Consider the following 24,607-nt stretch of genomic DNA (forward strand, 5'->3'; position numbering starts at 1 on the left):
TTTACTGTGCTGAAATAATGATAGAGGGTGTGTTGCACATCTGTGGAGGTGGAGTCCAGAAGTGTTCCTCCCCAGCTGGAGTGCAGGTGGCGAAATATCGAGGTCCCACTGGACGAACACCTGTGTTTTTTGTTTTATTCCATTAATGGAATAGTTGCAGCCAGTGGTACGTTGGATATTATTATAACATGCCGTTAAACAGAACTACGAGTCTAAAATTTCGCAGAACATAAATCAGTCTAAGAATCAATTATCATTGATCAGGGCTTATCGTCCAGGTGGCAGATTCCCTATAGATTGTTTACCTTGCCATTTCTTAAAAGTTTTCAAAGAACTCTGAAATTTATCGAACATTTCCCTTGATAAATTATTCCAATCGCTTACTCCTCGCCCTGTCAACGAATATTTGTCCCAATTTGTCCTCTTGAATTCCTACTTTATTTTCATATTAGGATATTTCCTCCTTTTAAAAACTCCCCTCAAGTTTATTCGTCAACTAATGTCATTCCACGCCATCTCTCCACTGACAGCTGACATACCGCATAGTCGAACAGCTCGTCGTCTCCTTACTGCCAAGTCTCCCCAAGCCCGAAGTTGGGAACATTTTAGTAACGCTACTCTTTTGTCGGAAATCACCCAGATCTGGATCACCTGGACGTTTTCCCCCCTTCCCGAATCAGGTAGTCGTGGTGAGTCCCACAGTGTACACTGGAACCGTACTTCAGTTGGATTCTTACCAGAGACTTGTACGCCCTCGCCTTTACGTCCTGACTACAACCCTAAATACCCTCGTAACCACGTGAACAACCTCGTGGTGCTGTTCAGTGAAAACTGGACCGATTGGGGAGGGTTAAGAGATGGCGGCACAGCCCTGCCAGAGTAAAATGTCACAAACCGCCGCTGGGTTCTTGGTTGCTACCAGAACCGATGGGAATGACTTTAACCTGGCGAAGACAATTTTGTTTAATAGACACACAGAATGTAGCATATCTACGGCGAACTGGAAGACCTTAAGAAATTGCGTAACATTAGTTCGTTGTTAAATGTGTGCACTGCCGTGCAAGCTGATCTGTTGCTCAATTGCGACCCTTTTGGATAAATCCCCGTCAAAGTGGAAGAGCACAAAACCTTGAATCTGGTTCGTGGAGTCGTCTTTCACCGCGACCTGATCTTGAACACTGACGATGAACTGATGGAAGATATGAAGAACTGTAACGCGACACGTCCGTTGCATTACGCCCAAAGTCAGTGGTGAATTGCTAGTGGCTTTACGTCGCACCGACACAGTTAGGTCTTATGGCGACGATGAGATAGGAAAGGGCTAGGAGGTGGAAAGAAGCGGCCGTTGCCTTAAGTAAGGTACATCCCTAGCATCTGCCTGGTATGAAAATGGGAAACAAAGGAAAACCATCTTCAGGGCTGCCGACAGTGGGATTCGAACCCACTATCTTCCGGATGCAAGCTCACAGCTGCGCGCTCCTGACCGCACGCCCAACTCGACCGGTAAGTCAGTGGTGAAGACGTTACAACCGGTGCTTTCATTGTCTTCAAGTTGTCACTGTCACCAAAGAAAATCGGGATAACTACATGTCGTTGGGATGTCAGGCCGTACATTCTGCCTCCCATGCGGTGCTGTTAATGCTAAAGGTTCGGACACATGCTATCTCGTTATTCGAATCATTATACGATGTGTGTGGTACATGTGGAAAAGCTCATGACGCGGAACAGTGCACACATTCCAACAAGTGCACTAACTGACCTGGTCTCCATTTTCCTGGTTATAGAAACTGTCCTGTCTATTTCATTGAGACGAAGATTGAGATAAAGGCACTGGATGGTCTTTTGTACTAGGAAGCTCGCTGTAAGTTTAATTCCGTGAATGCCCTTGCCCATATACTAAATTTCAGCGTTAGAGCACGTAGGTTACCAGGTTCGTCGTTCCTTGCAGCAGCACTTTCTGTCAAGATCGCTGCGCTCAAGGCAGTAGTTGCTCCTGTGAGCAGAGCCGCAGAGTAAAACCTCGAAGGCTGAGACTTCTCGACTTCGACCACAAATAAGCCTGTGCCGGCTGGGAAACCTAAGCCGTCACAGCAGAGGAAGACAAAGGTTTCCTTTCCCAAGAGGTCGGCGAAAGCCGTACCCAAGCCGGTGGAGGTGGCATCGTTGACCGGGGCTGGAAAATTCTCTTCCAGCCCGTCTAGAAATTAACGGAAGGTGGGAAGAATGAAGCCCATACCAGGTGCTCCCCCCATCCCTCCTGCAAAGGGGACACTGTCAGCGCCAGAAGATACATCTGTTGGAAAACCTGCGCATTGCCCTCATAGAGGAAATCCCGCACCCGAAAATAGTCAAGAAAGATCAAGGCGTACATCACCTCGCTGCCCTTGTGGATGGGAGACGCAGACGAAGAATACACCCACGGTATCCCCTGCCTGTCGTAAGAGGCGACTTAAAGGGGCGACCAAGGGATGATAAAATTAGAACCATGAGGCTACTTGTAATTAGTACCATCACGCAGGGAACACCATGGATCGCATTTACTTGCGCGTAGTACCACTATGTTAGGTACGCACTAGGTTTGTAATTAGTAGCGACAGTATTTGAATCAGGATAAGGGTCTTACAGTACCTGTGAAACGCACCCCTATATGAGCGACACCATGGTTCTGTCTTGCCTATGCTTAGTTCCCACTATGTGAGGAATACCACGGGATAGTTCGGGTCCCTGTAGTTAGTCCACTTATGTGAGGAACGCCATAGGTTTGCGTAGCCTGTAAATAGCGCTGCAATATGCGATTCACCGTAGGTCTGTGTTACATGTGCGCATTACACTACCTGTGCATAGTACCATAATGTGTGGAATGCAACGAGTCCACGCTACTTTTGATTAGTACCGCAACATGACAAATAGCATGGTTCTACTTTCCTAGCGATAAGTACCATTATGAGGGGCCGATGACCTGGATTTTTGACCCGTTTTGACTACAAGCATAATCGATTCAGCATCGTGCTATAGAAGCAGTCCCTTGGTCAGTAATATTATTTTGTGCCAGCTTCTGTGCATGTGAGACACTGTGGGTCGGTTCCACTGATCGTTTTCAATCAATCAATCAATCCATCCATCCATCGTCCTCACGCTTTGAATTTTGGTCAGTGGAGTATTTTGGACTTCTAATTTGTCATTTCATTTCGTCTCATTTCGTACCATTAGGGGCCAATGACCTCAATGACCTCGATGTTAGGCCCCTTTAAACAACCAGCATCATTATCATCAGTATCCCCCTGACAACGCAAGCCCCCGCACAGCCCAATGGCATAGGAAATACGGCAAGTTAGTCGATTTCAATCGCGTGCCCGGAAGTAACAAAGTAACTTTTTTTCTCGAAAATAAATATATTCTCTGCCAGTCCGATCGCACCTTCGTTTTTAACATAACACGAATAGCATCCCTGAATTTTTTTTTTTTTTTTGTCGGTGTAGTTCTGATAGAACCCATATCTTTCGCTTTAAGGTGACATTTAATTGTATTACATGCTAATCCAATTTTGAATCCTTTTATGAAGAAAATAAGGCATTGCAAATTACAGTGTTGCCAAAAAGTTTAGGGACACCCGTATATTTCATACTTGAACGGAATGTCCCTATACTTTTAAACTTATGATTTATTTTAAGTACAACATATAAAGTACTCTAATATCATGTTTGGTTGAAAATTTGAAGACTGTAACTCAACCCGAGCCTTGATACGCCCTCATCTCGATTGTGGAAGTGTTCGTTTAGACTCGGCTTCTGCTAGAGTACTAGATAATCTAGACAAATGTCAATATTAATATTAGCTCTTCGAACGTGTATTGGAGCGATGAACTCCGCCCTAACCAGCGCACTACAGGTTGAAACTTGGGAACCGCCACTGCACTTGCGTAGGCATTACCTGACGTCAGAATATCTGCTTGAACCGTATCAAGGTAGTAATGGCGTCCTAATAAAGAAAATTGTGCAAATCGCCAACGCTGTACAGACATCAAGATACTGGCAGAGAAAGCGTCCCGCAATCCTTGTTCAAGAATTACTGACGGCTAGTGGATTCAGGAAAGTCATATCTACTTCGTCAACCCAGCCAACTTTTAATACAATGTACGATAACACTGTCAAGCAACTTGATGTTCGACTGGATGTACCATTTCAACCAGAGATTCCTGTAAATACTATCGTATTACAACAGTACCTGTCACAGTAGAATGACATTTGCCAAATACGTACTGACGGTTCAAAATCTTCGTTGAGAGTGCATTCGTAGACTTATCATATGATAAAAGTGTAGAGTTTAAACTTACCATCATGGCTTCCATATATACTTAACTAGCCGCATTGCAAAAATTACAACATTCTCCTGTTCTTAAAAAATCCTCTCTTCTAGTCTACGAAATAATCGATACAGCTCGACGTCTTCAGCTTATAGGGAAGTGTGTGACACTGGTTTGGATAAAATCACATATTGGTATTCTTGGAAATGAGTGGGCTGATAGACTAGCCAAATCTGCTTCCAACAATGGGAGGCAGGATTAATACCACCGTCCCATCATCTGATTACGTACCTCTTCTGAAGGAAAAGCTGTTGACCTGTTAGAATGAAGAATGGGAGGTTACATCACAAAGGCGAGGGCGACATTTTCTAGTGCATCCCACAATTCCCTATGAACATTGGTACCAGAAGAATCCGTGTTCAGGAAAGTGTATTACAACAATTTCACGGCTTAAATTTAATCATGGACGATGCCCACATCATTTGCACCGAATATGGGTTGTTCATTCACCCATTTGCTTCTACTGCAATAACGCTGAAGGGGATATGAACCACATTATCTTGAACTGTAGTCACAATTTTGTGCAGTTTACGGCTCTGTTGCAGAAACTTGTATTCCTGGATCATGCGTTACCGACTGCTCTACCTACTCTGCTAAATGGATTTAGATATGCTACTTAAGACCTCCTGTATAACTTTTTGATTAGTGTACAAATTGCAGTTTGAGTGATCTATCACAATGCACAGCAAGCGATAGTGACAGTGTGAGTGACCTGTTATAATTTGCTTCTCAATCGTTCTTTTCTTACAGCCTTTTCTTTTAGGTATGGATGTAAACAAACGAAGTGACAGTGTGAGCGGACTATTATTATTAGCTTTTTTATTGTTGTAGTTCGCTTTTTTTCAGGTATGGACATAAACAAAGGAACTATGTGTGTGATTATTTAGGTTACCTCGTATGTTACATAAATCAAGCCGTGTACAACAATGTTCTTGGCTGAATGGGCAAGACCTCGGTAGTCATACTCTTTACTTTAAAAAGAGCCCCTTGTGTCCAGATAGAATATTCTGTTACCACCTGTCCATTTGAAACTTGAACTTGTTAAGCAATTCATCAAAGGCTTGGATAACAGTGAGGCTCTGATCTACATCAGATAAACGTTCCCCAATTTCTTTCAAGTAATGCTTGGGATGTTTTTAGAATGGTAGTGCAGTGGTCTTTGGGCAACAGTAGAAGTGAGAATTATAATATGCAACTGATAGAGAATTTGAAACATAGCTACCATGTTCTTTGATATAGAATGTCAGTGAAAATGCATTATTTGTTTTCTTATATTGATTTCTTTAGGCCAAATTTAGGAGCTGTAAGCGAGGAACACTGTGAACGCTTTCATCAAGACATTCACTGTATGGAAAGAAGGTAAAATATCAGGGACGATGGGGCTGTGCTATGAAGGTAGACAATGTATGGGGTATAGTACGTGCAGAGGGGTCAGAAGAACATAAGAGGAAAAGCCATTGTAATGTACATTTTTGAATAACACCATTGTATGAAGATCCAGTGTTATTAAGTATATTTGCTTATTCGTACCAATTCTTGACTACCGAGCGTGTTGGCCGTGCGGTTAGGGGTGCGCAGCTGTGAGCTTGCATTCGAGTGATAATGGGTTCGATTCCCACTATCGTCAGCTCTGAAGATGGTTTCCCGTGGCTTCCCATTTTCACATCAGGCAAATGGTGGGGCTGTACCATGAGACCACGGCCCTTCCTTCCCACTCCAGACCCTTCCCTATCCCAAAGTCGTCATAAGACTTATCTGTGCGACGTAAAGCCAGTTGTAAAAAGAAATAATAAATCTTGAAGTGCTGTATGTTAGATGTCTTCTGTAGGACTTAAGTTGTATTAAATAAGCATATAATATTAGTAGCTTTTAAAATCCACACATCCAAAATATTGACACTTTAGGAAAACTACTTCTGCATTCATAATCATTACTAAATTAAGCAATAAACACACACAAAAAAGATAGACAAAAAGCTTTCTCAAATTTTGTTACGTAGTGTAATATCATCTCGCAGTTGCTGGTCACCCGCGATATGGGGGGAGAAGAGTTATTCTATTCTATTCACTAAAGTCACATATTTTTCTCGTTTTTACACACACAATATATTCTTTCACACATTTTATTATAGGACGGTTTCCTTTTCAACTTTTATATATTTCGGCAGAGCCTCCGTGGCTCAGGTCTCTCACCGCTGGGTTCCGTGGTTCAAATTTCGGTCACCTCATGTGAGATTTTTCTGGACAAAGTGGAGGCGGGACAGGTTTTTCTCCGGGTACTCCGGTTTTGTCATCTTTCATTCCAGCAACACTGTCCAGTATCATTTCATTTCATCTGTCAGTCATTTGCCCCAGAGGAGTGCGACAGGCTTCGGCAGCCGGCACAATTCCTATCCTTGCCGCTAGATGAGGCCTTCATTCATTCCATTCCTGACCCAGTCAAATGACTGGCCACGAACCTACTGCGCTGGCGTGGCAGGGGGCGAGGTGATACTTCCACGTGGCGCGTCCCAGGTGGCGCATAGGGGGGTCCTAACCGGCTTGCCAGCGGACTTGAGGGAAATAAAATACCTCTCGCGGACCAAACACACAACCCCCTGTGGGTGGGGGACGCAGACGAAGAATACACCCACAGTATCCCCTGCCTGTCGTAAGAGGCGACTAAAAGGGGCGACCAAGGAATGATTGGATTAGAACCATGAAACTACTTGTGATTAGTACCACCACGCGGAGAACACCATGGGTCGCTATTACTTGCGCGTAGTACCACTATGTTAGGTACCAAATAGGTTTTTGATTAGTAGCAATCAGGAGCACCGTGCGGTCAGGCTTTTACGGTACCTGTGATTAGTAGCACTATATGAGCGATACCAGGGTTCTGGCTTTCCCATGATTAGTACCCACTATATAAGGAACACCACGGGACAGTACGAGTCCCTGTGGTTAGTACACTTATGTGATGAAAACCATAGGTTTGCGTTGCCTGTAAATGGCGCCGCTATGTGTGAAACACCATAGGTCTGTATTACATGTGCAAATTTCATTACCTGTGAGTAGTACCATAATGTGTGGAATACCGCGAGTCTACGATATTGATTAGTACCGCACCATGTCAAATACCATGGTTCTATTTTCCAAGCGATAAGTACCATTATGAGAGCCCGATAACCTGTGTTTTGGACCCCTTTAGCTTGCAAACATCATCGATTCAGTATTGAGCTACAGAAGCAGTCCCTTCATCAGTATTACTATTGTTTTCCGTCAGTTTCTGAGACTGAGGCATTGCGGGTCGTCTCCACTGATTGTTTTAACTTCATATCCATCCGTTCATTTTTCGTCCTCACGCTTTGAATTCTGGTCAGTGGAGGATTTTGGATTTCGTCTCATTTCGTACCACCAGGGGCCGATGACCTAGATGGTAGGCCCCTTAAAACAACAAGCATCATCATCAAATGACTGGAAACATGTTGTAGATTTTCATTTTTCATTTATTTCGGTAAACTTGAAGGGAGGTTGTGCATAAACATTTGTTGTAAATCACAAGATTTCGAATTGCAGGTCATTCAAAGCAGACGTGCAGACGGACTGAAAGTATGACAATTACAGGTGATTAAACTGAATAACTGGAAAGTTGTGTGCATTTGTATTTCTTGCTCCTTAAATGAGACATGTGACAGGATGTTGCGATGATATCATGTAGCAATATGTCCTTACTTCAATCCAGAAATATCTATAATGAAAGTATTGTTTATAAATCAATAGAGAGGCAAGAAAATAACGGGTTGGCTTTCCATCAGAATACATTTGTATGCAGAACCGACCTCACTGTTGGAATCAAGCTTGTTTGTTTGAAACAGTATACGTACAGTAGACAAATAAAATGAGATGCCTTATGTCTCGTGTCTAGGCAAATTAAGGTATTTTTTATTTCATTTTACGTTTGTTCCTTATGTTGTTTGAAAGTATAACCTTTATTAATTATATAAGACTGTGTCGGCAATATATTTCAACAAATGTATGTGAAACTTCACTTACAGTTAGGCTAATATCCTAGAAATAAATAGGCGAGCATTTTTATTTTTGTACGTGGAAATCTGAAAATCCATTGATCAGTTTTCATCCGTGGGCTAGGTAGTGAATATAGCACGTTCTTGCCGGGGAATAATTGAGTACAGAAATTATTGCTGCAAGATTTGTTTTTTACTGCAGCTGCGGTAGTTTATTTGTTCTCGACCATCTGGGCAAGGCAGTTTCCCACTTAGCGAGACAGTGCAACTGTCTGTATTTACACTTCCCTACATATTTTTTTCTCCTCCGTGCCCTTGAGGTGGTTTGTAACTCTACGTTCTTTATTTGTCGATTAATGTTTGCATCCAGTGAGGTTCCCATGCTGTTTTTGTTACTTAGCACAGGCTGGTTGGCATGTTTGTTGTTAAAGTGGATGGGATGAGATATTTTCTAGTTTCCGGAGATGTGCTGCACAAAATGCGGATCTTTTCTTTCCAATTTGCGATCCTAAATCTGATGAAATATAAGAACAATTTTTTTCGCAATAAGTGTACTTCAATGCGTGTTAGGAAAAAATATATATAGAAAGGTGAAAAGTGGTATCGAGAATATGCTCAAATGCATTTTACAGAGTCTGGAACATTTAAGTCAGAAATGGTATATTATTATTTCAGATTATAACTAAGCTGCTGCTGACCACGTTATAAACCTTTGCTTTAGCGTGTGAAAAATGAAAGCTGCAGATACTCCCATAAATATTCGGCCACTCTGATTTTTGACACACTTTTATTGGGTAATTATTCTTACAATATAACGATAATGTATAATACAACGAAACATGTAGGAAAACATAATACCACGTTCTAGAAACTTGGTGATGTAAGTCAAACTCTTCTGACAGTCATTAGTACGCCATCTGTCGTACATTAAGTAAAAGCAATAATTCCAGTGCCGCCTCAAAAATATTCGGCCACTACACAAAAAAGCAACATAAACTCGCATAATTCACACCCCTGTTACACATTTAGTACTTTGTAGGTCCACTTTGATGTTTTATGACCTCTTCCAGTCTATTCGGTATACTGGCGATAACTTTCTTGATACAATCAGGGTCTAATGCCTCCCATTCTTGTAGCTGTCTCCTCTTCAAGTCTGTGAGAGAACTTCGGCTGCAATTGCAGAGCTGCCTTTTTTGACTCCTTGATTCCACACATTCTCGATGGGGTTCAGGTCGGGTGATTGTGGTGGAGTCTCCAACCCCTACGGGCAGTTGTATAGCAGCCACTCCATGACAAGTTACGACTTGTGCTTGGGGTCGTTATATTGGTAGAACTTGAAAGTACGCTGTATACCAAGTTGTTCCGCAGATTGTCGCAATTGTTTTTGAGGATAGCCGAATAGCCCTATTTTCTCAAAATGTGTTCAGTGAAAGTCAGTGCACCAATCCCGTTCGATGCAACACATCCTCATACCACTGCACTTCCTCCACCATATTTTACAGTTACTTTTCTTCAGTTCCTTGTGACGTTCCCGCCACACCAATTGCTTTCCATCGGAGCCAAAGACGTTGAACTTTGATTCATCAACAAATAACACATCCTCTCACCAAGCACTGGGTTTGCTTACGTAGGTTTTTGCGAACTCTAGCTGCTTCTTTTTATTTACCGCTCTAATGAATGGTTTTCTCCTAGCCCTTCTCCCAAAGAACTCATTCCTTCGCAGTGCTCTTCGCACGGTTTCAATACCCACTTTCTTTCCACACTCCTCTAAAACAGCTGCTGGTAGTTTCGGAGCACTAATTTTCGGATTTCGTTTCACATTGCGAAGCACAAACCGGTCCTCTCGTTCTGTCAGTCTTCTTGGTGTGCCTGTCTGGGGAACTGAATTAATTCTGTCTTCATTTTTGAGTCGTCTGATTATATCTCCAACTATTATTCTGCTGTGTTAAGCATCTGCGATATCCTTCTATGCGTTTTACATCGAGCATGATGTAATATCACGAGCTGGTTTTCTTCATACGTGGTATTGTGTTGTCTTTTGTACCCCATTTGATACCAGTCCGCAACACTGCAGCAAATGACATCGGCACGACGTGTCTTGCGGCACCACACTACTGAACTGAACGTTTTGCAGCGCTATCTGCCCTGTTTCTGTCAATGAACACAACGGCAATCCCGGCCTTTCCGGGTGACCGAATATATTTGAGACGTATCATTTCATCCACGTGAGCAATGTCCTTTCTTTTACAGCATACTATAAATCAATGCTCCTTGATTCGTCTTCGGCATAAGCAACCACATGTAGTTCCATTACTTAGACACATTTCATTTCACATTCTGCTCATGGTTGCGTTATTGTCATAACTTATTCGCGGATTTTGTCAGTGGCCGAATATTTATGGGAGTGACTGTATATGCTGGCAGTGGAAGCCCTCGAGGGTCGGTGAAATAAGAATGAGACTTTTTGTTGTTGAATACTCACAATTTAGATTAGTGTACTGTATATCAGTTCAGATATATTTCTACATCCACTAATGTCTACACAGCTTTTCCATCGCACTGGCAGTTTTTGATTACTGTTGTGTAGCCAGTTGCACACGATGTCTTTTACCTCTCCATTTCTGGGAAACACTTTCACCTTTTTTTGTTTTTGCTTTTTGTTTTTTTAGGGTCCGAACAGGTGGTAGTCGCATTGGAACAAATCTGGACTATAGATGGTGTGACCCAGAGCTATCCAGTGTATTTCTTCCAGTTTGACTTCTGTTTGCAGGAGCATCTGCAGTGTAGGGCCCAGCGTTATAGTGAAGGAGCAGGACACTGCGGAGCGGAATTTTGCGTCTTTTGCACACTTAGGCCTCTCTATTCTTGCCCAAGAACTCACATTAGTATGAAGCATTGATAGTTCGCTGTTCAGGTAGAAAATCGACGCACAGACTATCTGTAATATCCTAGAAGATTGTCATGAGAACCTTGTCGGCATGCCACTCCATACTTGACTTCTTCGTTTGAGGGGTATCTTGGTGAAGCCATATTTCATCACAGGTCTTAATGCTCAAGAAAATGATTCTCTTTCGGCTTCAAAGAGATTTAAAAGCTTCTAAAACATTTCAGCTTAGTGATTAGCATTCATAGTTTTTGGCATCCATCTTGAGGTGTTTTTTGCATATACCCATCTCCTTAATAGTTGTGTGCACACTCCTCCCATTTATACCTCAAGCTCCACTACTTTCACGAACACTTGCTTGTGCGTCGTCGTGAAGAAAGTCTTGAACTCTCAAATTCTTCTGCGGCGAAATGCTGGTCCTTGGACGATGTGGGTTAAGGCTGTAGTTGAAAGAACTTTCCTCTGATTCGTAATCTGCGCTATCTATGCGACTTGGCCCAAACATCCTTGTGTTTTTGTTTTGTTTACCTGTCCCAAACACGTGCTCTTTCTTATGACAGCTGTAAAAAATTGTATAATTTTTCCTTTCTAAAACACCTTTATCCATCTAACTTCTTTATCGCAGTGGTATCCAGTCTGTAACTGTTAATCTGATCAAAATGCTTTCTTAAGGCTCCAGGCTGATAAAAAGATCTCTGATCAAATTCTGAAGTCCTTTGAACGTTTGCCATATCGTCCTAAATAAGCCAGTCTGACTAATTCTCTAGTGGATTTCGCAACGAGATGTTTTCCTAGTTGAATAGTCCCAACGCCAACCTCCAGTAATCCTGGAGGACCGGTGTTGTTCGTTTCCGTTAACTGGTGGGTCATCATTTTAAAGCGTTAGAATTTGATTTTCTGCCCATGCATGAATTAACCGTCTGTGTAGACATTGCCCAGGGGCCATGGTGTGGACATGTATGCATCGGACTTGGTAGGAAAATATTGTGTTTCTTGTGGTTTGATAGCACACTTCCACTAACAGCAATTGCACCCACAAGAGTCTATATACTACTCCTTTGACCCCCACCCCTTTCCACGGGTAGTTTTCACCTAGGTGAAAGATACGGCGATGCCGAGTTGTTTTTTTAGTGGAACTAATCCATTTCTGTCAAATGCACGTTTGACCGCCGACAGCCACATTCAGTGATGCAATTATTTCCAGAGTCATTTCGCACTGACGAAAAGGAGTTGTGAAGTGTGTTGGCACTGTGGGTCAGTAAGATAAGGGCAAGGTATGACTTATACCTCGTAGCGATGTCTCCGGGAAGGGTTGAACACACAAACAGTCTGGCGTATAACCCTCCCCATGTCTTCAACGTTTATAATGTTGACATCTGACGTGAAAGTCGCATGGCTCATTGAACTTCACACGCCTCCGAGAACATTTTAAGGTAACAGGTAGACATTTACATAGCATTCTCAACATGAGCTACATGGAGGTTAACATCTTTCTTTTGTGACGTGGTGAATGCATTGGAGTATGTTCGCATGGTTCATAATGATTGTTTTAGAGTATGTTCAAAGAGAGGACCACATGTTAGTACAACACGCCTCTGCATGCACCATCGTCTACAGGGTCTCTCATATAAACTCAGACCGAACGCACGGGGTTTGTACTCTGCGCTACGGCATGCGGCAGCTGCCTCAGCCGAACTTATGTCGCGCGCGGCCGCCCTGCTTTAAGCGTGTATACAGTCTTCTACGAAATCTTACGTTATAAAAGATGCTGAAAGTGTCGTCCTTCCTGGGTTGTACAGGCATTATATCTGGTAACCACAGTCTGGCTGACGTGAGTGAGTTCCACCATTGTAATGTTTCTGATTTCATTCGTAATGTTTTCTTTCAGTTCTTCCAATGTGTGAGGATTTGTTCGATACATTTCGTCTTTCAGTTCACCCCAAAAAATCACACACCGTTAGATCTGGAGAACGAGGGGGAAATAGACCAGCATTGATCACTCTGTCTGCAAACACTTCCGAGATTGTAAGAAGGGAATCTTCTGCTGCATGAGCGGGGGCTGAATCTTGCTGAAACCACCCACGCAATTTTTCGTCTTCCGTTAATTGATGGAAGAATGGCGTCAAAATGTTATCTTGGTACCTCTCTGTATTTACTGTCTCCAGAAAAATAGCCACAGTTATGCACAATTATGCACACCAAACACCAATCTTCCTATCATAATGAGAGACTTCATAAACATCATTAGGATTTTGTGCACACCAATAGTGAGAGTTAAGAGCTTATGACTGTTCACACGACCATTAAGATAAAACCAGAACTTTTGTATACGAAAATACGGTGTTGTCTATCTTGTGATGATAATGATTCTTGTTGTTTAAAGGGGCCTGTAAATGACTGTCTCACCAAGTTAACAGTTGATATTGACTGGCGACTCATGCTTGCCAGTGACGTGCTAGCTGCTTGCAAGGTCAAGAACTATGCACACCCCTCCCATACTGCAGCTGCCGTAGCTCAGATTATAAACACCGTGCTTTCGATCTGGGTTTATATGAGAAACCTTATACTCGCTTCTGTCAATGGCCGTGGAACTATCTCAGCACGGTCTTGCAGAACTGATTAATTAAAGGGTGTATACACTGTATATACTAAAAATGAGCGCATGGTATTGAATGTTCCTCGCATTTGATATTTTATCTGACTTAATTTTAATTATACAAATATTCACCTCCCAAGAATATAAAAACCCTGTGGATACCCACAACAAACATTATACCTATAGGTTCATTTGTTTCTGAGAAAAGTGAGCCGACTTTGCATTCGACTTCCAAGATATGAGGGGCGTGTTCACGCGTAAGACTGTAACTTCACTCTTCTCGGAGTCATCAACTGAGATATGAGGTCTTAATGACCTTCGGTTGCCAACTTCCACAGGCGACCTTTGTAAATGTACAGGCTAAGAATATTTATTGTCAGCTACGTCCAACCATCTTGGCGTCGTAGGGATAGGAATGGCTAGCTATCGGAACAACCTGAGAGAATTTAAGAAGGCAACTACCGTGTGGCGGTCCTCTTTCCGGCCTTCACGGAGAGAGGCCTAGTTTTGTGTAGGCTGAGGATAGGTCTGGAAGATATACGCACCCTTACCTCCTAAAAAGGGAAGGCCCTACATTGTTTTCTCTCGGTACCGACTTCACCTTGACCCATATCCTCAGAGTGCGCAGATTTCTCTGGCCTGAGACGGAGCTTCGGCCTGCAGGAGACACTCGAACTCATAGTAGCTGATGACGCGAATACCATTGATTCCGTAATTCGCTTTGTGTGAGAGTGGAGTGGTCAAGGGCATATAAATTTCAAGTGTTCTGTTACTCTGCCCTTTTGATGCCTTTAAGACATTTTCGGCTTAATGAAATAATATTTGTCTTTTTTTAATTCGTTTTCAAATTCCTGCGTTGGATAAATATTTTTTAAATTTTTTTTATCTCCATTGAATTTGTTCAGAGAGGATGATTACCTAGTTGTACTTCCTCTGAAAACAAATCACCACAACCAAATCGGAAAACGTGCACACTTTAACACCTTTACTCCAGGAGTGCTGCATGTCTGACTAGAATTAATTGCATTGCTGAATGTGGCTGACTACGACCAACTGTGTGACTGGAATGGATATAAATCCATTAAAAAAACTTGGTACTGCTGCCTCATTGCTTGTTAAAGCACGGGACATACATTGCACGTTCATTCGCGTGCCCCTTATTGTTATTCTCTTAAATAAAAACCATCTGTCATCTTCAACTAGTCAGAAGATATTTGAGGTAAAAACTTTAGTGGGCGCCTCTTCACATATTCCAGTGATGAGTTTCGTGGATATATGAATATCGGGTGACAAGCTGGGAAATGTTTCACGTCTTAGGCACGAAATGAATCACGCGTAGGAACGGGGTAGCTCGACTACTTTGTGCTGACATTGAACATAGCTCCAGCATGGTTCGAATTCTTTTACTACAGCACACTCTCTCATCGGCGTATTTTGGGAGGAGGCAGCGGAAACCAGGACTCTCGACGAATATAAACTTATGGGAACAGGGCAATGATAGCCGAGTGACTTTGTCTCTGGCTTTTCACCAAGACATGTGGGATTTTTGAATTGAAAAGTCACGTCCCTGTGTTTCGGAATCCACATAAAACTGAAGGTCCGTAGTCATGATCATGATGCAAAGTCACGTTGAACTCTATGCTTGCTTTGATTTTGGAAGTACACATGCGTCGCCTTAATACACTTGATTGGGATATATTTGTAGAATTAATTCGTTCCTATGTCAGAATGAGTCTTACTGTAACTATAGAACTACTACAGTTAATGATTGGTATTTCTCGGTACCGGTAATGTATACAGTGCTACAGTGTCTGACAGATGTTAAGGAACAAGGGTGGATGTTAAATCAATAAGGAAATTAGTGACTACACGTAAGAGAAACGGTCGATTATTTTATTGTGTTGTACAAATACGTAGATATATTTGTTATTGCCCATTTATTTTATTTTCCTTCTGCTGTCTCTGCAGCATTTGTAATGCCATTTTTCAACATTATCATTATTACTGAAATTATAATTTTCGACCCTTTGTTGTCTCGTTCTTCAGCCTTTGAATGGATATTTCGGACTTTCGGATGTGAAGACAATTGGGTGACGGGAGTTAAAAAAATGAATCCAATTGAGCACTACTGGGCCAGTTGAAGGCTGTTTCATGTTGATTGAAACTTAAACCTTCAGCAATGGTCGTCGGTGAACTCAGTAACTCCAGGTTTCTTGCCCAACCTAGTAGTTAAGTGCCGAGTAGAATACGGTTCTCTTGTCGCCTTGCGGATATCTGTCCTATTGTCATATTGACAATGAAATGTTTTAGATTGAAAATCTTTCCACAAACAAGAGACTATATGGCGAACAGCACTTCGCCTGAAGTAACGCAACCATGATAACGTACACGTTCCTCGGGAGGGTATCATGGCCTAATTAAAAAAGCTTCACTAAGGTAGTACAAGAGTTCTCCTTTGTGGATGGTTCAAACATTTTCTTTTGGTAATTTTTTCAGCATTTACTTGATAACATTGTTAGTTCTGCATCTTAGTGATATATGAAAGCAAATCATTGAAATAAGTTTTTCTTTGTCGTAATAAGTTCTTGACGAACCTGTCTTTGCAGCAGAGGCACTGAATGATGGTGGTGGTGGTAATAGCCCCCGCTCGTTTTCCAATATTATTTGTTAACACTTTCTTATGCATTTGAGTGTCAAAAAAATTGCATATCGCTTGAAGTTTATAAAGCAAGATTATCAACTATTTATAGGTATCAAATATGTGTGTGCTTTATTTTATTTAACTAAGAGGTTAATTTGATAAATTGAAAGGTTAAATAAAGGTTAGATGCTCTCCTTATTTATGGGAGTATATTACTGAAGAGTATTGTGTTACTTCAGATATACACTGCTCAAAAAGGGAATTTGGTCTTTGGGTGTTCCTAACTACATTGTACGAATGTATAGTGAGATGGGAACTGGACTCGTATGGAAATATGTCCTGTTTACATAACAGAGAGCTCCACTATCCAGATGTTGGAGAGCTGTTAATGTCAATTGAAAGGTATGAGTGCCTTAATTCAAAGTGTGTGTGAATTTTGGTTTGTGCGGAGTGTAGTGTTTAGAAGTCAGTACAGAACGAGATAGGCAATGGGAGAAGCAGTTGAAGTTGAATGATTCTACTTCCACTTCCACTTCCACTGCTTTAAGAAGGCTACTCACTAGGTACGTTGTCAGATTGCTTGAGTTTACTCAGAATAAGATTTGGTACCTGCTGAAACATTTCCAGCAGACAGAAAGTGTTGCTAGTTGCTCTTGGCATGGGCTGCCAAAGGAAAACAAATTCAGGGCAGGATCGTTTTGTGCATCTAAAAGCTCTCTGAAACTGCCAGGTTACAGCATGAGCACTACAGGTAGTCCTACAGCAAGCTTTTGGAGTATGAATTAATGAACAAATGGTCATGGGGAGCGATTTCATCAAACAGCTGTATAGTCTACTGTTGTGTATGGAGGTGGATATGTTATGGTGTAGGCAGGCATAAGTCTTGACATGTAAACCGATCTGATCATAACTGTTCGAGAGTACATCAAACAAGTCTGATACCAACTGGGAGCAATATATCTGAGCAAGAAATCCCCCCCCCCCAAACACTACAAGCCGTTGAAGACACCCTTTTGGTAGAATGGGGACGTTTGCCTCGACTTAACGTGTGGGCCTTGTCAGAAGCATGAGAATGTGTTGTGAAGCTGTTATCCACAAGAGGCTTTGAAAGGCCAATTTAAGATCCTGATGACCTGCTCAAGTATCTGGACTGGACAGGCAACATTGTGACAGGCGACTGCAGATTGCTAGAGATCATCTACACTAGCAGCTAAGACACTGGCATCCTGGATTGTTCTCCAATGAATCCCATTTCATGTTATATTGTTTGGATGGTCAATTATGAGTCTGGGAAAGACCTGGGAGTGATTTCATCCAAGAGCTGTACAATTTACTGTTTATGGCTGTGGATGTGTTGTGGTGTGGGTAGGCATAATTCTTGACATAGAAACCAATTTTATCATTCACAAGGGGATCTGTAAATTTATAATTATTTTAATCAGTATTGGACTATAACCATCTAGGTAGAACATAGTGGTCATCACTCCCTCTTTGTCCTCATTTGTGAATTTCATCAAGAGTGAAAAACAATGCATGGTGTAAAATCTTTTAATTTGTCACACTGAATTTTTCCGTATATAATTTTTTGTTCACATTTCTCACTTTGGATATTTTAAGATGACTTGTTTCCATGTATACTAGTTGAAGATGACCCATATGGGATTGAAAGTTTCACTAGTTTTTATGAGTACAGACCATTTAGTTTTATTGGTTTACATTAGAATTGTATTGAACAGGTGGACCAATATAAATATGTTCTTCTAAGAATTGGATTAAAATATTGATAATGCTGGAGTGCATGATGCAAACATCGTTTGGAAATTCCTGCAAGAGCATCACATGCAACTAATGGAGTGACCATCCAGAAGTTCCAACTTGAATCTGATCAAAAATATTAAGACAAACTTAGAGTTATCCAAGCTAGAAATCTACCATCCCAAATGCTACAAAGCCCTTGACGACGCTCTTTTGGTAGAGTGGGAACGTCTGCTTCAATTTAACGTGTGGTGCCTTGTCAGAAGCATAAGAAGGCATTGTGAAGTTGTTATCCATGAGAGGGGTGGTAATACTCCGTATTAAGACAATTACCATGTAATCATTTTGATGTGTGACCAGGGACTACTTCGTTTTTGACACACTGAGTGTCCAAAGAATGCTTTCCATTTCGGTTCTTAATGGTTACAAAGGAGGAGGTTTATTATCATTGTATGTATGTGTTTGTGCATGCATGTGTGTGTGAATGAATGAAAATCTACAGCCTGTTTCCAGTCATTCGACTGGGTGAGGAATGGAATGAATGAAGCCCCCATCTAGCGGCGAGGATAGGAAGTGTGCCGGCTGCTGAAACCTGTCGCACTCCTCTGGGGCAATGATTAATGACTGACAGATGAAATAAATGATATTGGAAAGTGTCACTGGAATGAAAGATGACAGGGAAAACCGGAGTATGCGGAGAAAAACCTGTCCCACCTCCGCTTTGTCCAGCACAAATCTCACTTGAGTGGCCGGGATTTGAACCACAGAACACAGCGGTGAGAGGCTGACGCCTGAGCCATGCAGGCTTCATGTGTGTGAATATACTTAAATGACAAATTTTATTTTCTGTGCATTGTATTTACAACAGTTATGATCTTGATTATTCTCTGTAATCTTTAAAATATACCACTTTAGGAACATTGTGGTTTTGCATTTAAGTTATTATCTTAAAATACTTTTGTTTGTTTTTAGGCTAGGTGGTCCAGATCCACTGGATTACATTAGCATGTATGCCAATCCTGGAATACCAGAACAGAACATTCCACCTCATTGGCATTATATCAGGTACGTAATACAAGTAAATTTATATTTCTTTGTTGTAATCTAGAACAGATGTAAATTTGTCATTTGGTGCTGAAGTTGAAAGGAATATGGTACTCTTTCTTCATTTTAATAGAAGATTTTTTGAGAAAAATAATATTTTGATTTTGCAGGCAAACATCTTGCATGCCGTATGATATAACAAGTTAGATGAAAATAAGTAGAACTCCCTTTTGTTTAACATTGGTGTCACACTGAAAAACTGGGTCTGACAAGTATACACAGTTGCTGATCTACCTAAAGCAGACATGCATTATGTCTGGAAAAAAATACACAACTCTCCCATCAACAGGTTAGATATATAAGAACTATAAAGGGAAAGTTGTATAGAGGAAGAAGCAGCAAAACTTAATGATACGTGTCCCAGTATAAATCGCACTATGTGGAAAAGTGAAGCTTATAAATCTTAACCTCGTTATCACTTCTGGGAGATTGTGTGTTCATTGCCAAGGCCAGTGACCCACCAACCTTCCCCCAAAAATATATTTATTTATATACCTAGTATTGTAAATCTTGCGACATTTTCCCCATCACTGGTGTTAATTGCCTGAAATTGGTTGAAATTTATACAATATGGCATCACTCCCCATTACAAACTATGGCACAGTAAAAACTGCTAAAAAAACCATTCATGATAAATTAATACACACATGCCTAAATGTTGATGGTTTGGCTCAAGGCAAGACACATGATAAAAAACTGTTAATCCAAATAGGTATCTTGTGTACATCTAGTTATTATCAATCACTTTTTCAGTACTACATGCCTGTTGACACCAGTGCATTCAGTTAAGTGTTGTAACTGTCTTGTTTTGACATTACTTTCAATTATGGATTATGAGCTTTGAAATTATTGTCTGTTAAATGTTTCATTTATGAGTATGTGAATTTGGGAGCTTTGCTTGAGTTCTATAATAGGGCAATGCTTCTCAAACTTCCTTCAGTTCACGGCACCTTTTAAATAGCACACTAAGTCAAAATACAGTTTCAGTTTATTAATTCACTTAGGTAAAGTTAAGATTGCGTGCCCAAGCCTAGATCAAATTCAAAACCTCTCCACAGTGCTCGTATGGTCAGTCCATCGGATGGGGATATTAAGCCTTGAACAGCCCCGTTGGCGCTATTCGACAGGAGTAGACTCTGTGCTGGCACCAGGTTTCACCCACTCCCTTTCTACTACCATATATCACGTCATTCATTTCATCTCGGTTAACTCCTCTGATGAGGTTGACGTCAGGGAGGGCATACGTTCATAACTCCCTTCCTATCCAATCTCGTAGAGAAACGGGACAAGGGTTATACATACGTAAAGTTAGATCAGTTGCACATGTAATGAGAGCTGTCAGAAAGAAACAAATCTCAATCTTTGGACATCCACTCAGGACACCATAAATCAGGATCATTAGGAGAATTATAGAAAATTTATGGCTCAGTATGAGCAACATTAGATGGATTACAGAAATCAAGAGACTACATGGTGTTTTAACCTCTTCAGGATTCACCCTTTTAAATTACATTTTATTCGGTGATCAGTTGTGTCAGACAACTATAAAGTTAGGGCAGGAAATAATAGAACAGGTGGATGCTTTCAAATACTTGGGAAGTGTAATAACAGAGGACATGAGATGCAGTCAAGAGGTGAAAACTCGTATTGCGATTGCGAAGGAAGCATTTAATAAGAAGAGCAGACTTTTTTGTGGGGGCATGGATAGAGACTTGAGGAAGCGATTCGTGAAATGCTTTGTATGGAGCGTGGCACTGTATGGAGCTGAGACTTGGACATTGAAAAAAGAAGACGAAAGAAGACTGGAAGCATTTGAGATGTGGATTTGGAGGAGAATGGAAAGTATACAATGGATAGAAAAAGTAAAGAATGAAGAAGTCTTGAGAAGAGTTGGGGAAGAGAGAAATACAGTGGAACCTCGGATTGCGAGTAACTTGCTCTAAGAGTGTTTTGCAAGACGAGCAAACATTTTAAATAAATTGTAACTTGATAAGCAAGTGAGGTTTCGCAATACGAGCGTCACGTGTACGTATGTTTCCACCTCCCCTGTGCCTTTGTTTTCCCCTCCCCCTGCCACTCTCTTTCCTGGGAAAGTGTGTGTAATCATTTCCCGCGCTGGACTTCAGTTGGCGTGCCTCGCTCGCATAGTCAACACCGTACGAGTGTACATGTTTTGTTTCTATCATTAGTGATATAACTGTTCTGCAACGATGGGCCCTGTGAACGAAAAAAAGGCTAAAAAGGAATTCGGTTGGATGAAGGAGATGATTACAATGGAATTTAAGAAGGAAATGATTGAAAAACACAAATGAGGTATGCGAGTGGCTGATATCACAAGATTTTATAACAAGTCTACGTCTACAAAAGGAGGAGGTTATGGAGATCTCGTCTGAGGATGAGGAGGAGGAGGAAAAGTCAATGGAATCTCTCACTTCAACTGAGATTCCCTCACACCAACAATGATTCTATTGTAAGGTAAAGTGCAGTTTAATTGTTTTACATTATATTTTGTTTTAGAAATGTTATGCGAATAAATGTTTTTGTGGACTTGTGTTGTGGACGAATCATCCGAGTTTCAATAGTTTCTTATGGGAAAATTTGCTTTGATATACGAGCGATTTGGATTATGAGCATGTTGCCGGAACGAATTATGCTCGCAATCCAAGGTTCCACTGTATATTAAAAGTAATCAAGAAGAGAAAGCACAATTGGATTGGTCATTGGATGAGGAGAGATGGCTTGCTTATAGATGCTCTAGAAGGAACGGTAAATGGAAAAAGACAAAGAGGACGGGGAAGATACCAGACGCTGGACAGTATCAGGATAAAATACAAGTATGAGGAAACGAAGAGGGTGGCAAGAGACAGGATTGCGTGGAGAGCTGCCATGTGAAGACCTGCCGTATGGCAGAACATTGATGATGATGATGATGATGATGATGATGATGATGATGATGATGATGATGAGTTTTGTCAACTTAATTTTCAATAGGAGAATTTCAAGATTTGAAATGTGAACATTGTATTGTCATTCACATTGTTAGTGTTTTATTCATTTTGTTTCATGATGTCGTTCAGTGCTGATAGCTGAAGAAGGTCCAGTAAAGGACCAAAACATGTACTAATAAATTGTTGTGTAATGTATTTAAAAGTGGATTTTATCATTATAATTTCTTATTTGAGGAAATTTATATTATGTTTTAATTGTAAGTCAATATGGAATGCAGTATGAAATTCATTACATGTAATTGTTAAGATACTAAGTAAGTATTGCTTGGTAGACATACCTACTTAATTAAAGAAGTAACCTTTTGTCGTTCAAATTCTTTTATTTTACAATGTAGCCATGAAAATAACTAACATGTTATGATGTTTAGTAGGGGATGGATTTTTATGTAAATAAATATTTTTTTAATGCAAATTCTTATTTTCAATAATTCTGCCATAAGTACATCATCCTCCTCCTTTCCCCTTATCCAGCTCTTACCAGTTACAGGTATTTATGGCACTTCTTCACCTTCCTTTCTCCTTCCACCATTCCTCTTCCATCATTTTCAAGGCCTTTGTGACCCTTTCCTTTCTTTTGCCGATAACTTCATTTTTCGAAGTGTCAGACTTTTCAATTTTACCTTTGGATTAGTATTAATAGAGAATGGTTGGCTAGTTGTACTTCCTCTTAAAACAATAATCACCACCACCATTACCACCTCAAATACTGTACATATTAATGAAAATACAATGTGAATGAATTTTGTTCTTAAATTGTATTGCATTGTGACCTTGACTGCACATGCTGGCTTGTTCACTTTCCCTTCGAAAGGGAATCCTCTATCTATGAAATGATGACTGACCAACCGTCTGTTCACCTTCTGGCAAAACAAAGAGGTTCGTACCACGTGGTTGACAGAAACCGAGAAAGATATTAAAGAGCTGGGAATAACAGATCTCCAAAACGGACAGTCTGTGAGATGCACCCTGAAGGAAGTCCGTGGATTTCAGGAACAACCCCAAAGGAAAGGTACCCCCTGGACAGAAGAGAGAAAGGTGTTACACCAGCAGAAGATGCGACAATATTGGGCAAAGATCAAAGCCCAACAGTTGAACAAGTGTAGTCCAAAGTAGGTCCATTCGAAAGAAGAAAAAAAAGAAATTATGCAGCGCATTCATCTTCACTGTTCTTCAACCCTTAGCATTGCCTCGATTAAGTCGTCAATTATATAATACTGGTACATAAGTGAAATTATTGGTGATATAATGCCAAAAGTGAAGTCAAGTGTTCATTCCCGTTTACAGCAATATGTTGTTGTATTTAGCAGAATTTTTTACGAGTGATATTTTGTCAAAAATATGGGAAATATGTAAATGTGGATCATCAATTTCAAGTTTGCAGCATTTAGCTGACAATAGATATAAAATGGCCACTTTACGTGCAACCTCTCTACAAGTTCTCTTAGGCGAAGCAACTTCCACTTCAGATTCCTTGTTTTCAGGAAGCTCTGAATATTATGCAGATTTATGCAAAGCTTTTCTTACATCTGATATTCCTTTATATACTGTAAATTGAAAAGTTCAAATCTTAGAAAGTTTCTTACAAAATACATGTTTCGAAGAAACACTAGTAAGGATCAGACTGGAATGTGAAAAAAAAAAGATAAAAATGGGTAACCGTGGATGAATCACTGGACTCTACCAGTAGAAAAGTAGGAAACATTGTGTTGATTTGCTAGAAAATATTTTCCTAGCAGTGCTTTCTATCAGCATGTAAAGTATTGTCAGCATAAAATCATGTAATGATGGCTTGCTTGTTCAGTGAATCTCTTCAGTTGTTATGGCCAAATGGGGTGGCATTTGATCATGTTTACCTCTTGCATATGCATACTACTCCATGCACAATGAAGGCAGTAGAGAGGCTTTCTGTAAGCTTCTCAAACATGATTTACATAACTTGTATAGTACATGGATTACACAGAGTATGTGGCAGGTATGTACCTTATATCCTGAAAAGGAAAAATGGCAAAAGGGTGTTTGTGAAAAGCCTAACAAAATTAGATTTGTTCAAAGCAAAATATCCAGATTGTAGTCTTCCACCAAGACACATTTGTTGGGAGACGTGGTTATAAGCAGTAGTGAACTATGTAAATAATTTTGAAAATTGAAAATCAGTGATAGATGAGCCAAATAAGGATGATGCTTCATTCGTTGAAATTCTTCAGAACTTATCTAAGGACACATGTTGTTCTGTAAAGAAATTAGAAACAT

At 40.7% G+C, this 24,607-nt stretch overlaps 1 protein-coding gene across 1 annotated transcript in view; it reads left to right on the forward strand.

The window, feature by feature from the left end:
* The window catches only part of Su(fu) (suppressor of fused), a 98,895-nt gene that overhangs the window by 24,046 nt on the left and 50,242 nt on the right, over positions 1-24,607 (forward strand). The window contains exon 2 of the mRNA XM_067135513.2: positions 19,218-19,310. Coding sequence (XP_066991614.1) covers positions 19,218-19,310 — 93 coding nt within the window. The remainder of the gene's footprint in view (positions 1-19,217; positions 19,311-24,607) is intronic.

Source organism: Anabrus simplex, chromosome 1 (assembly GCF_040414725.1).
Source record: "Anabrus simplex isolate iqAnaSimp1 chromosome 1, ASM4041472v1, whole genome shotgun sequence".
In the NCBI taxonomy this organism is placed as follows: domain Eukaryota; kingdom Metazoa; phylum Arthropoda; class Insecta; order Orthoptera; family Tettigoniidae; genus Anabrus; species Anabrus simplex.